Consider the following 15305-nt stretch of genomic DNA (forward strand, 5'->3'; position numbering starts at 1 on the left):
GCCGCTAATACATAAAAACAAATATAATTTCTTTCTTATGTTTTTTCAAGGGATGAAAATAAATCATCCCCATCATTTTACTAATTAATTTTTTTTTAATAAAAAAGAAAACCAAACGAAATATCGGAGTAGATATTAATCTAAAAGACATTGATTACGTTCTGTTGTGGCGGCCATTTTTGTATTAGTTTGTCTGTCTGTCTGTGTGTGTGTGTGAGCCTAATTTTAAATTGTTTTGTTGTATTTATTTTTTTATAAACAACATTTTACAATCCTTCTTCTTCTTCTTTTTTTTTTTTTTTGATAAAATAAATCAAATATATTCAAATTATTTTTATAAAAATTTTATTATAATTAATTGTTTTTATTAAATGACCTCCAAGTTTGCTAATATTGGTCTTAATTCTTATTATAATTAAATAAGGTATTTAATATTTCAATGATGTTCGAATTGTTACAGTAAATAACAAAATGGACAACGTTCATATAACTCATATCGATGGGGAACCGCCAATATATAGAGAAATGAAAGCGGTTTCTGTGTCATTGGATCAATGCATATTAAACAGCGAAGAAGATTATCAGTATAATGAGGGTGAGGAAAGTTTAATGTGCAAAGATTATGTCGATGGTGATTTATCAGCGGAAGAAATCAATTCGATGATAATGATAAACGAAGGACCGAATGCATTAGAGTTTGTATTGTTTACAATTTCCCCCAAATTATTATTATTATTATTTGTCAAAATACAAAATGTCGAATTAATTTTAATTTTAGGAATATGAATGAAGAATTAAATGCATCGAATAAATATAATGTTAGCGTTTGTAATCCATCGAAAATAAAAAAAATTCTAACAAATAATAATAAAAAATCTGGTAGGTATTTAAGTACTAAATCATTACAAAAATTAAGTGGGCCCAATAAAAAATTGGGAAAAAATAAAGTAAGGTACAGTAATAAGGAAAAAGAAGAGAAAACGATTGGGAAAATACAAAAGAAGAGAAAAAAAATAATAAGTGGTTTGAAAAATAAGAAGAAAAATATAATTGAAAATGATAATTGTGGTAAAAGGGAGAAAAAAAAAAACAATATGGAGTGTAATGAAAAAAATGACAAAAAATCAGATAGGAAGAAATTGATTAAGGGTGAGAGTGATTGTGCCATTAGTAAAAAACAAATTCAAACGTTTACGAAAAAAAATCGTATGAAAAAAATAAATGATTCGAGTCCTAAAAATCAAATTAAATTAAAAAGAAAACAATTAGTTAAAGATGGTTGTTTTGGTAAGAAAAAGAAGAAAAAAAAAGAAAGTGTTGAAGATAACAAATCGATGGAATCCATCGAGGAAAATGCAAAGGAAAGCATTTCAAGATCAGGTAGGGTTAGAAAAGTGAAAAACGTTACGAAGGATTTGATACCGTGTAAAAATAAATTGGGAAAAAAATCACGTGTCGTTACTGAAAATTGCAACGAGACGAAAGAGGAAAACAAAGCGGAAAATTCAGGAAAACTCACACCCTCTTCTACGGTTTCTCTACCCGATCCGGGGGATGAATGTAAAAAGGTTGAAAGCGGTAAAGAAAATTTAAAAACTCGAGTCGATTCTGCACTTTTACAAAACGCATTAAACGAATCCGTGGAATGTTGGTTCGATATAACTTCCGTCGTAGAGAAAAAGGGTAAAAGGTTAAGGAGAAAAACGAAAATGATGCCTAAATTAAATGAATCGGAAAATTCTAAAAATATTGATGATGATGATGATGATGATGATGACGACAACGTACCGAGTACGGAAAAAAAAATAAAGACTGAAATTAGCGTCGGGGAGGAAAATGGAAACGACGACGAAGGGGATTCCGTCGAAGAGAAAAATACGAGAAATAAAAAAATAAAGGATGTTGATAGTTGTCGAAATGAAATTTCGAATAAAGTCATAGAGAAAACAAACAATGAAAAACCGGAAACGGAAACGAAAGATTCAAATTCTTCAGTAAATAGTGAAGATACGATGAAGAAAATCAATGATGAGGAAATTGTTATGAATTGCGAGGAATCTAAAAGTACAAAAAAAAATACGAACGATGATGAAGAAGCAGAAGAAGCAGAAGAAAATTCTACGGATGTAAACAAAACGATAGAATCATTAACGACAAATAATAAAAAAGTTAAAAATGTTAATCGTCAATTAATCGGTTATAGGAAAAAAAGGCGAAAAGTTCGAAACGTTTTACTAAGCAAACGTGTAAAAAATTACGGTGAAAAAATTAATTTCGGATTAGATTTAAATCCGGAAGAAGGGATTAAGGGAAAAAAGAAAATGGAGTCACCGGATGTTGAATGTAATGACGACACGGAAAACAATCGGGACGACGTCGTCAAAGATGGAAATGCAAACGATTTGGAAAAAAATTTAAAATTTTCCGACGTTGAATGTAATAAAAAAGAAGAAGAAAAAAAAATAAATGAAAGTTACCCGTGTTTAACTGAGAAGGAGGATGATTTGGTAACGAGAAAACGAAAGAAAAGATCTCTTAGCGCTGATGCGAATAAAATCCCTTCCTCGAGTAAAACGAAAGAAAATTTCAACAGACCCTCATCGTTACCCCCGGAAGAAGTCGGGGGAAAAATCAAAGATGGCGACGTATCAAATGAAAATGAAACTAAAAAAGAGAATTTAATTAAAGGGAAAAGTGAAAAAACCAAAGAAGTTTTACCTCGCAAAAAGAAGCAAATGTTGGGATCGAAAAGAGTTCTTAGAAACAATTCGGCGAATCGAAATAAGTCTGAACCTGAAAAAAAAGTCGCGGACGGTGAAGATAAACCTGAAAAAAACGTCGAACCTCGTTTACAACTAGAAGAAGAAAAAATTGTTTCTCATATCGATGATGCAGAATCGAATTCGATACCTGACGACGATACCAAGTCGGAGGAGGGTGATGAGAAAATCGAAATACCTGAAGAAAATTTAACACAGAGTTCTGAAGAAAAAGTAAACGATGAAGATGAAGAAATGGACGAAGAAGTTACTTCGATTGATAACGATGAGAAGAAAAAAGCAGAAGAAAGTGAAGAGTCTCTTACCGAAACGTCAGAAAAAAATTTAACGCCGTTAGTAGAATCTGATAAAAATGAAAAGCCAACTTCCGTTTCCGAGGGTGAAGAAGAAGAAGAAGAAGAAAATTCCAATGAAAAACCTGAATCTGAAGAAACTATGCCGGAAGAAAACGAAAGTGATGGTTGTTTAAATGTTGGCAACAGTGAAACTGATAAACAAAACGACGAAGGTTTAGATGATGATTACAAAACGTCAGAGGACGCACGGGAAACAACTTCGGAGACCGGAAATGAGAAAAAAGAAAAGAAAAAAAGGAAAAATGTCGTCGAATTATTAGGGCAAAATGTTATTGTTAATCCCGAGGATCAGAATAACGACAGAAGGAAAAGTTTTAGAGAAATAAAAATGACTCCGAAATTAGTCGATATGATAGCAACGAGTTCGAGTCATAAGAGGATAAAAAGAACGACGTCGATCAAAGATGATGGCGGAGTTTTAACAAGCAAAGAAAAAAATACGGAAACGGAAACGGAATTTGAATATTCGAATTTGATTCGTAAAGTCACGAGGTGCGAGGAGGATCAAGATGAAATCGATGAAAATGACGAACCTGAACAATCGGGAGAAGGGATGGAAAATTACTTGCAATCCAAAATGGAAGAAAATGCATCCAATTTCGAATGCAATTGGGAACCGGGAGATTTGGTTTGGGCCAGATTTGCGGGTGAGTTGAAATTGGGATTAAAATTTAAAAATGGCTGATATTATCAAATGTTTAGTAATAATAATAATAATAATAATTTGGAAATTTAAGGGAATCCATTTTGGCCGGGTTTGATATTGAGAGACCCGTTCAACAACGACGAATATTCCAAAGTTAAATATTTGGGCCGATTACCGCGTCCGTTCGTACACGTTCAATTTTTAGCAGATTGGGGTAGACGTGCGTGGGGACCCGAATTGTACATAATGAGCTTCACCGGTAAATTTTTTTTATGAAAAAAGTTATGAATTACTCCAAGGGATCGAAAATAACAAAATTTGTGATATTTTTTTTTTAGGAATGGATAATTTTGAAAAAATGAAATGGGATCTACCGGAAGTGAACACGTTCACGCAAAGAAAAGATTTACTCTATCAACAAGCTTTCTTCATTCCCAAAAGAATGGAAAAACATTGGATGAGAGCCGTGAAAGAAGGGGAAGCCCTGTTATGCAAAACCAAAGATGAAAGAATAACGTACATGAAAATAAAATATCCGTTGGTAAAATATGCGGAATCCGTTGCGAACGGTCGATTAGTTCCTAACGAACGCGTCGTGAGTATGATTAATATAATTAACATCGAAACCGCCGAACGCACGCGGCATAACGAACGCGTGAAAATTTAAAAAAAAAATTGTATTGCACTTACGCATAAACGATTATTTGACCTTTGTCGTCCTTTTCCGATCCGTTTCCTTGACTTTTCCTTAACTTGGGGGGGGGAATCCCCTTAAATATCTCATGTCATCTTTCCGTATGAAGGCAGGCAGTTCACACCTTCCTTAATTCCTCTTCTATTACCTTTTTTCTTTTTCAGATCAAGATGTGTTTTTCTTTATTTTTCCTACCTAAAAGCAAACTTCCTTCATCAGGTAAGTTTTCCATCAAGTCTTTTAAAAAAAAATTTTTAATATTAAGTAAAATCGCGTCTCTCCCTCTCTCTCTCTCTCTCTCTCACGTATTGTTATCCTCGTCTTCAACCTTTATTTTAAAATCAATTAAATAATAATAATAATAATATAAGTGATTTAAATTTTTTTTTTTTTTTTTTTTTGTAGATCAAATCGGGAGATTCGAAATCTCCGCAGGGAGGTAAAATAAATAAAAAGAGAAGAATGACCGGGCCTGCATGGTCTGCCGGTGAAGAATCATCAGATTGGACGGGGGACAACAGCGAAAAAGCTGCCACGGCTGAGGAAGCCATAGATAAAGCCACCGGTAAGACGAGAAAGAATTGCTGATGTGGTGTAATAACACGTAAAACAAAAAAAAAAAAATTTTTATAATTTGATTCATTGAAGGTTTTGAATGTGTCAATACTTCTTCGGATTTGGATGAGGGAACGAAAAACAGCGATAAGGACTCCCCGAAAATAACATTGAAATTCGTTAGGAGTCCTAAAAAAAATTCTAAAAGAAAATTTAGAAAATCGGTTGAAACGGATGGAAAAGTCAAGAAGAGAATTCGAAAAGATGGTAACGAAGAAGAATATGTACCTTCCGACAGCGGGTCGAACGGGGAAAAAGGATCCGAAACGATAATTAAAAAAAAATTATTATTATTTAAAGGTGCCAGAACGGAAAAAGTACGTTCGCTCGCTCGCTCGCTCGTTCGTTCGTTCATTCATTCAATCGATTATTGGTTTTTTTTCAATTGAAAGTAATTTTTTTTTTTTTTGTACGTTCGTTTTCCCGCAGGTTTGTCAAATTTGTTTTGAATTTCTCGAAAATGAAAAAACAATCAAATGCAAGGGTTTGTGCCAGGGTTCGTTTCACAAATCTTGCACGGAAAAATTGAATGCTAATTTACCGCCCATCGACGAAACTCACATGCCCGTCATTAAAAATAAAAGGAGAAGAAAATTGTTCGCGAACGGAGATTCCGATTCTCCGTGCGAAGCCCAAGAAAAAGACGAAGAGCAAGATTGGATGTGCGGGGATTGTTTGCGTGGGGAAAATCCTTGTTTCGTTTGTAATAGCAGGAGCGGAAATAGGCAAAGGTGTTGCGCCGGTAATTATCATTATTATTTGAAAAAGATTATTATCATTTAAATTGGATTTCCATTCGATTATCATTATTATCATTTGGCAGCTTACTGCGGAAAATTTTATCATCAAAAATGTTTGAAATTATTTCCGCAAACGATTTACAATCAGGGAGCTCCCATAAGGAAATCGCACGCTTTGCAACAAAATAAAACGTCCAATTCGGAATCGCCGCACTATCAAATCCTTAGTTGTCCACTACACGTGTGTCACACGTGCGCTTCGGACAATCCTTCCGATTGTAATTCTAAATATTTGTCTGAAAGACTTGTTAAATGCATAAAATGTCCAAGCGCGTATCACGTGGGTAATTATTGCGTTCCAGCCGGAAGCACGGTAAGCACGATTTGATATTATTATTATTATTATTATTTGTTAGTTTGCGAGAGAGAGAGAGAGAGAAGGAAAATTTTTTTTTTCAGATACTGAACACGTCGCAAATTATTTGCGTTAAACACGGGGATACGAATAAAAAATCTCACGTAAACATATCTTGGTGTTTTATATGTAACATGGGTGGATCTTTAATATGTTGCGATTGGTGTCCCTCATCCTTTCACTTAGACTGTCTCAATATTAAACCTCCCGAGGGACCCTACATATGCGAAGAATGCGAATCCGGAAGATTTCCCTTGTACGGAGAAGTTGTTTGGGTCAAAATGGGTCGATATAGGTATAAATTTTTCCTCCTCATTTCTCTCCTGTTTTACGAATCGAATCGAATTTTTTTTTGGTTCTTTTTTAAAGATGGTGGCCTGCAAGAGTTTTATTTCCGCAAGAAATACAAGGAAACATAATGGCTCTTCCGCACAAATCCTGGGAATTTGTCGTTAGATTTTACGGTTCAAACGATCACTATTGGTTGAACAGAGGACGAGTATTTTTATTTCAGGTATTTTTTTTGGTATTTTTTTTTTGAAGCAACCCATGAGTAAATGAAATAAATAAAATTTGATTTTTATTACAGGAAGGAGATTCCGAACAAAAGTTCAAGGGTCAATCTCACGTCGACAAAATTTACCAAAGAGCAGTACAAGAAGCGACGAAAGATTATTTCGCTTTGCAAGAAGAAAGAAAATCGAGACTCATGGAAAGCAATAATTCAAACGTTCCGCGACCTCCTCCATTCGTGAAAATAAAAACAAACAGACCCGTAAATATTTAGAACGAAAAAAAGAAAGAAAAATTTGTGAGGGGAAATTAATTAGGTATTAATTATTGTATTTGTGCAGGTTGGAAAAGTTCAACTGGGATCCGGTTATCAATCGGAACCTCAAACCTGTGACTGTGATCCTAATTACGAATCTCCCTGCGGTCCGGGTTCGGATTGTTTAAATCGCATGCTCCTCGTCGAATGCAATCCGAATTATTGCAACGCGGGAACCCGGTGTAAAAATCAAAGTTTTGAAAAAAGGGAATATCCGCCATTAGAACCTTACAGGTTCGTCATTTATAATCTATGGATTCATTTCTATCCTTTCTCGGAATCATCGATCTCAAATCCAGGTTTTATTTGTTACAGAACTGAAAGAAGAGGTTGGGGATTGAGATCGACTGTCGATATTCCTAAGGGATCATTTGTTATCGAATACGTCGGAGAAGTCGTAGATGATGAAGAATTTAAAAGGAGAATGAAAAGAAAACAGGAAACTATGGACAATAATTATTATTTTCTAACGATAGACAAAGATAGAATAATCGATGCGGGGCCAAAGGGAAATTTAGCGAGGTTAAAAAAAAAAATGACCCGGAAATGAAAGAAAATTTTGCGGGGCGGAAATAATAATAATAATAATAATGTTATTTTTTTCATTTCAGGTTCATGAATCATTCGTGCTCGCCGAATTGCGAAACGCAAAAGTGGACGGTTAACATGGACACAAGAGTTGGACTTTTCGCACTCGAAGATATTCCAGCGGGAACCGAATTGACTTTTAATTATAATTTGGATTGCGTTGGAAACGAAAAGAAAGCGTGTCACTGCGAAGAAGAAAATTGTTCCGGTTTTATAGGAGTTAAAGTCAAGGTAAAAAAAATTGTTTGTTGTCATTTTGTTTGTTTGTTGTGATTCATTCGAATCATTTGTTTTTTTTTTTACGATAGAACGACAAAACGGAGAAAAAACTTGTAAAAAGATTGGAAAAAGAAAGCGAAGACGAATGTTTCGTTTGTCAAGATGGCGGAGAATTGATGGTTTGCGACGTGCCCAATTGTCCAAAAGTTTATCATATTGAATGCGTGGGATTAGAAGAATGGCCCAACGGTAAATTTACAAAAAGTTCAAAAAAAACTTTGAGTTATTGGTTTTTAAAAAAAACTGTTTGTTGTTTGTTGTTTGTCGTTTCAGAAATGTGGTTTTGTCCTCGTCATCGTTGTTCGTTATGTAAGAAACAAACTAAAAGATGTTGTAAATTGTGTACGACCGCGTTTTGCTTTGCTCATTTAGACAACAACATGTTTCCCGATAACAAGGGTGGATTGTTGTGCAGTGCCCACAGCACGACAGCCGTCAAACCCATTCAACCTCTTCGGAAAGCTTCGTACATAAATAGAAACACGCCGGTTATAGAGTACGAGAAACCTTTCGTAGAAAAATACAAGCCGCCGCCTCCGCCTCAACTTTCTCAAAAAGAAAAAACGGGGAGCGGGGAAAACGATGAGTCGATATTAATGGAACCCAATTTAACCGACAGCACGCCCATAGTGGTTGAAAATCAATTGTTGTCAACTTCTTCGCCACCCCCCGATTCCTCGAACAAATTAAACGAGGACGGCGTTAGCGTTCAGGTTTTTTACGTCAACGACGAAGGTCAGGTTGTAGGTTTCGACGGAACGAGCGATGGTAAATCAGGTGAGAAAACCTTGGAACCTTTCGAAAACGTTGAATGAAAAAGCGAATAGAAAATTCAAAATTTTAATTTTTGCGTTTCAGTTGAAGTTTTGCCGCAGATATTGGTCGAAGGTCAAACGGTAAAAAACGTACGTAAAAAAAAGAGAACGAACATACCTAGGAAAAAATTAAATCCGCCATTGATAAAAAGTCCCGCGGGAGGCCCGGAAAACAACAACGAGCAAGAAAAACAAAAACGAGTTCAGGGCGGCATCAATTTCGAATCCCTCATGATCAAAAGCGTCGAAGATAAAATTCTCGATTCGAAACTCAACATGGACAACATATACAACATAATCGGTGGTGGTGGCGGTGGTGGTAGCACCGACGCCGGAAGAGGAGGAGTAGCAACAGGAAGTCAGGGTGATAAAAATCAAATGGAAAAGTGCAGCAGAGTAAGAGTTGTAAACGAAAGCGGTGACGTTAAAGAAAGTAGTAGCCTGATAAAAAAAGAGGAAGCTGCGGAAATGGACCGATCGAGACGATCGAAATATTTTAAAATAATAACGCCGGAAAAATTCATTAAAGTGAATTCGGAAAGTGAAACGAATCAAAAAACCGTTACGGATTTTAATTACATTGAATTCATGCATCCGCTCAGATCGGCGTCCAAAAGCAAAAGCACGACGACAAAAGCAGACGAAAATTTAAGAAAGTAAATCGATATATCGATCGATCCATCGATCGATCGATCGAACGATAGATCGATATATCGTGTTTAACTATTATTATTTGTTTACCCCTTCTTAAATTTTTTTTTTTTTTTAAATTTTCCCATTTATATTATATATATATATATATTAAATTTTAGATGATTTAGTTAATAATGTTAATAATAATAATAATAATAATAATATAAAAAATTTAATAAAAAAAAAGGAAAAAAATATGAAAAAAAAAAAAAAAAAAAATTTAATTATTAATATTTTTTAAATAAATAAAAATCTCTGTTTGTTGTTTTAAGAAAGCGTAATTTTTTTAAATAAATAAATAAATAAATATATATATTTTATCGAGAAGAGAGAAAAAATTATTTTAAATACTTTTTTGTAAAGTTAATAATAATAATAATAATAATAATAATAATAATAATAATAAAACAGGCTGATAATATGCAATAAAAAAAAATAAAAAAAAAACGTTTAAATATAAATAGGTTAGTAAATTTTTCTTTTTTTTTTGTTTTTTCCTTTTTTTTTATATATATTAAATTAAATTAAATTAAATTAAATAAGTGAATAAATAAGTTATAAAAAAAAAACAAAAGTTGCGCTTTCAATTTTAAATAAGTCAGTATAAATAAATAAATATTAAAATTATTAAGATGGTTATTATTATTATTATTATTGATTTTCTTGTTTTCTACACGTGCAGACTGTTAATTTTTTTTTTTTTTTTTTTAAATAAAATAGTCTACACTTAAAAGTTTTATTAAAAAATAACACCATATTGTTTTTTTTTTTTTAAATAAATAAAAATTTTTATAAAATTAATTAATTTGTTTTGTTTTTTTTTTTTTTTTTCCATTTAACGGTTTTTTCATTTTCAAAACCAATTCCATTCTACTAATAAAATATTTTTGGTTTGTTTTCCCCCCCCCCTCCCTCCCCTCCCCCTATTAATTTATTACGCGTAATCCCCATTGAAAGGCAAAAAAAAAAAAATGTTTACTATCTCTATGAATGAAAGATTTGAAAAACCGCAAAAATTATTAAACAAAAGTTTTTTTTTTTTTACTTTCAAATAATTTTGTTTTTCCGTTACGGTTATTGATTTTAACTAACACGTGATTAACAAAAGAAAATTCGAAATATTTTTAAATTAAAAGGTTTATCGACGGTTAAACAAAAAAAAAAAAAAAAAAAAACCGCGAAACAAAACGTAACAGGTTGATCGAGGTTGAATCGACCGTTACACTCGATCAGTTCCACAGCCTTCTAAAAAAATTACGTTTGTCTCTCGACAATGTTAGTAAATTAATCTGTGAAAACGAACGGAGGAATTTAAAATATTCTTTCTCGCTTATGTTTAACTTATGGCTAGGATTAATTTTTTTATATTAAGATAAATATCATCTCCGTTGGACCATTTTCTTCGCTCCGCAACCGAGGGTTGGAAAATTCGTGGAAAATTTAGTTTTCGTACGAGATTCGTGCCGGGTGTGATAAAAATATCAAAAAAAAAATTTTTATTTATTTTCTATAAGTTTATTTATTAAACCTTTTATTTATTTATTTATTTACTTTTTGGAATATAATAAGAAAAAAATTAATAAAAATGTGAGAAATTAATTTTAAAAATCGTGGCTTGATTTTATCATTATTATTATTTTTTAATAATTATTAAAATTAAATTTAATTCCTAACCTATTGACAAGCAATGTTAACATTTAATAATAATAATAATAATTTTGTTTTTTCGTAGATATATGTAAAGTGAAATAACAAAATAAAATGACAATAAAATATCCATAATAATTTTTATACATAAAAATTATTTTTTTGAAATAAATAAATAAATAAATTAATTAATTAATTAAAAATGAGTCAAAGTTTAGAATTTAAATCGAAAATAAGAGAGAGAGGACAAAGATCTCCATCGTCGGAAAATATATCCGTAGATGATGATATACTAACGGAAAATATTGTCAGAACGCCAGAACCGGAAAATGATACGGAAATAAAATTACAAGCGAAAATGAGCCTTTTAAACGGATGTACCGTCATTGTTGGAAGCATTATAGGTTCTGGAATATTCGTGAGTCCTACGGGAGTTCTTAAATATACCGGATCCGTAAATGCTTCACTAATCGTATGGATTGTTTCTGGAATTTTTTCTATGGTGAGATTTGTGTGACGTTTTTTACTCTCCCTCCCCCCCCCCCATTATCAATAAATTCCTTCCGGTATTTTTTTCCACATTAATAAAAACCGTTAAAAAATGACCTTTTAAGTACATAAAACCCTTCGTTCAACCCCCGTACAGCTCAAAAAAATAATAACAGTTTAGCCAACTTAATATTAAAAAAAAAAAAATTCTAAGTAGTCACATAATCCATATAATTATAAAACGATATGATAATAATAATAATTATCAATAATAATAATAAACTTGATATACGTTTTTCGATAAAAACGTTAAAAACTAATAGTTAACTAAATTATTAATTAATTAAAAATAATTAAAGAGAGAGAGAGAGAGAGAGAGAAAACAATTTATTAAGTAAAAAAAAAAATGACAGGTAATTTTGTCATGTTGTCAATCATGATTCATTAAAATCGAAATTTTTTCTTTTTTTTCTAGTAATTATATTTGATATGTAATTAGTCTTAATTATTTGTCATTAGAGCAATTTTTTTTTTTTTTCTAAGGTTGGTGCCTACTGCTACGCTGAATTAGGATGTATGATATCAAAATCTGGAGCTGATTACGCTTATATAATGACAACATTTGGACCATTTTTAGCATTTATACGTTTATGGATCGAATGCATGATCGTGAGACCATGTTCCCAAGCCATAGTAGCCCTCACTTTCAGCATATACGTATTAAAACCTTTTTTTCCAGAATGCGAACCCCCGGAAGAAAGCATTCGTCTTCTCGCGTGCTGTTGCATAAGTGAGTATAAACACACATAAATTGATATGAAATATTTTATACAGACTCCCAAACGGAGTTGAGGGTATTGATCTGTTGTGTGACGTAATCAAATTCGTTTCTTCCCCTTAAACGTTTTTTCCAGCTTCCAAAGGGGGAAATTCAATGGAAAAAAAAAACTCGATGACGTTTTCTTGTAATAATAATAATAATAATAATCATATCCCCATATATTTTTATTTCATTACGTTATTATTTTTAAATAATTTATAAAATTACGTCTGACGTTATTAAATTTACCAGAGAGAAAATTAAATTTAAAAACGAAATCGTAAATCACAATTTAAAACTAATACTTTTTTTATTATTATTATTATTAAATCCGTTTGCGATGGAATAAGTTAATATTATTATTATTATTATTATTATTATTATTATTATTATTATTATTATTATTATTTCCGTTATCCGATCAATAAATCGGTCATTTAAATATAAACAAGGGTCAAAATTTGTCTGATAACTAATACACATTCGATTCAAATCAAACAAAGTTCATATTTTAAATTTTCCCGCGTTTTTTAGTATTACATAAAAAATTTATTTATTAATTTTTTCATTAATAATAATAATAATAATTATTTGATTGCAAATTTTTTTTTTTTTTAAAATCACACCGGATATGAAGTGACCCTAACATTTGTAAATTGTTGGGATGTCAAATGGGCAACAAGAGTTCAAGATGTTTTCACATATGCAAAACTTGTTGCTTTATTCGGCCTTATTATTGCTGGGATATATCAACTCTTAACCGGTCAGTATATAATTTAAATTATTATTATTATTATTATTATTTTACTTCCGTTAATTTTTTGACAATGATGAGACTAAAAATACACTTTTGTCCTTTAATTTAAAAAAATTTTTTTTTTTTTTTTTTTTATTCTTTCTTTATCATACAGTCAGAATTTAAGGGTCATCATCCTTTATTATTATTATTATTGATATAGGTTTATTTTGATTTAATTTTTGACTTTTTTTTTAAGGTCATACCAGTTATTTTACATTCGAAGGTACGATAAAAGAAGTTCCATCAATAGCCTTGTCCTTTTACTCTGGTCTTTTTGCTTATAATGGCTGGTGAGTTTTTCACTTTTTTTTTTTTTGCAATTTTTTTCCTCCCCCCGCCCCCCACTTGTATTGAATTAGGTCGCGTTTGAAAAATTCAATTTCTTCAATAAGCCTTGTTGTCAATAAGCCTTGTGATAAATTAAATTTTTTTTTTTTTTTCTCTTTATAATAAGGCTTTGAAGAAGAAAAAGGAGTTGTCGTTCGTTAAGAGAGGGGGGGGTTTATCCTGTTGAAGAACGAAGTTAATGAAGCGCCTACTGTCGTTCATCAATACGTCCCATCACGTCTTCATAAGTAGGCTGTAGTGTGGGTAAATTATTTATCAGGGTTTTCTTTAAAATTTTCTTTTCTCCTCAAACAATTCCTATCATCATCGATTATTTTTATTTTCACTTCGTTCATATATACTACATAAATAACGCACACTGCACTAATAATTTCTTATTATTGCATGTTTTATATGTATTAGATAATAATAATAATTTATTATTCGATAATTTCTACTTATTTATTTATTTTGTAGGAATTATTTAAATTTCATCATCGAAGAATTAAAAGATCCAATTAAAAATTTACCAAAAGCCATTGCCATATCATGTACTCTAGTTACAATTGTCTACGTTTTAACAAATATTGCATTTTACACAACATTATCGCCTAAAGAAGTTCTCGAATCTGAGGCTGTTGCTGTCGTGAGTACACATTCACTAACATTTCTTCTTCCTTCCCATCGAAAATGAAATTTTTATAATACATCATTTCAGACATTTGCAAATCGTTTGTTTGGAGTTATGGCTTGGACGATACCCGTATTTGTTGCACTGTCAACATTTGGAGCCGTAAATGGAATTTTATTAACATCATCCAGATTATTTTATGCAGGTGCATGCGAAGGTCAAATGCCAGAAATTTTAACTATGATACAAGTTCACAGATTAACTCCAACTCCTGCCGTTTTATGTATGGCTCTTATATCGATGATGTATTTGACTGTAAGCGACATATTAGCTTTAATAAATTATGTTGGATTTGCTACATGGGTAAGCAGACAAACACTTCTCCAACATTTACAATCATTGTTACCCAACATCATCAACAATATCTTTACAGTTGAGTATTGGTATAGCAGTTCTTTGTTTGCCATGGCTCAGATGGAAACAACCAAATTTATTGAGACCAATCAGGGTTAATTTATTCTTTCCATTTTTATACATTGTATGCACCATTTTTGTTGTCATTTTTCCAATGATAGAAAGTCCAAAAGAAACAGGTACATCTTCATATGAACATTTTACATCCTATTCCTTATGATTGTTTATTACACAAATAATTATTACAGGTTATGGAACCATAATGATTTTAACAAGTGTTCCAGTATATTTTGTTTTTATATGGTGGAAAAATAAGCCAAAATTATTTCAAAGAGCTGTTGGTAAGTCACTACACTAAAAGTGTTGCAGAAACATTTTACTACAACAGTAGTTAATTTTAAGCTTTTTTTTTTTTTAAGTTATTGCATAATTATTAATTTATTTATTTATTTATTTGCTTTCTGTTCTATAGAAAATATATATATAAATTGTTCACATTTTGTTTAAAATCTTTTATAATTAGAAATTTTAGTGGCCTTGTTAATATTGCTTATTAAATACACTGCATGACATTTTTTACTCAGGTTTAATAACAAGAAGTATACAAAAATTATGTATTGTAGTAAGACCGTCAATATAGGTGAGTACAACAATAAATATTGCCCCAAAAAAATTTTTTTTAATTTTAGTTTTTTTTTATAAAAAAATATTTTAAAATGTTTTAAACT

General features: G+C 31.4%; 2 protein-coding genes across 2 annotated transcripts; both read left to right on the forward strand.

Annotated features, from left to right (window-relative positions):
• Positions 1–471: 471 nt before the first annotated feature.
• On the forward strand, positions 472–9417 carry Phum_PHUM433670 (set domain protein, putative; the record flags this gene model as incomplete). Its single annotated transcript, XM_002429418.1, has 18 exons — positions 472–695; positions 884–952; positions 1133–3783; positions 3874–4041; positions 4121–4377; positions 4882–5041; positions 5125–5315; positions 5521–5833; positions 5915–6204; positions 6291–6541; positions 6616–6760; positions 6836–7021; positions 7101–7309; positions 7391–7597; positions 7687–7894; positions 7972–8131; positions 8216–8719; positions 8801–9417. The coding sequence occupies 18 exons, from the start codon at positions 472–474 to the stop codon at positions 9415–9417; spliced, it is 6810 nt and encodes a 2269-aa protein (XP_002429463.1).
• A 1882-nt stretch (positions 9418–11299) lies between these two features.
• On the forward strand, positions 11300–14935 carry Phum_PHUM433680 (large neutral amino acids transporter, putative; the record flags this gene model as incomplete). Its single annotated transcript, XM_002429419.1, has 8 exons — positions 11300–11599; positions 12130–12376; positions 13044–13169; positions 13402–13495; positions 14010–14178; positions 14251–14526; positions 14597–14756; positions 14826–14935. The coding sequence occupies 8 exons, from the start codon at positions 11300–11302 to the stop codon at positions 14933–14935; spliced, it is 1482 nt and encodes a 493-aa protein (XP_002429464.1).
• Between the last annotated feature and the right edge of the window lie 370 nt (positions 14936–15305).

The sequence above is a fragment of the Pediculus humanus genome, genomic scaffold, assembly GCF_000006295.1.
Source record: "Pediculus humanus corporis 1103172108202 genomic scaffold, whole genome shotgun sequence".
NCBI lineage: Eukaryota > Metazoa > Arthropoda > Insecta > Psocodea > Pediculidae > Pediculus > Pediculus humanus.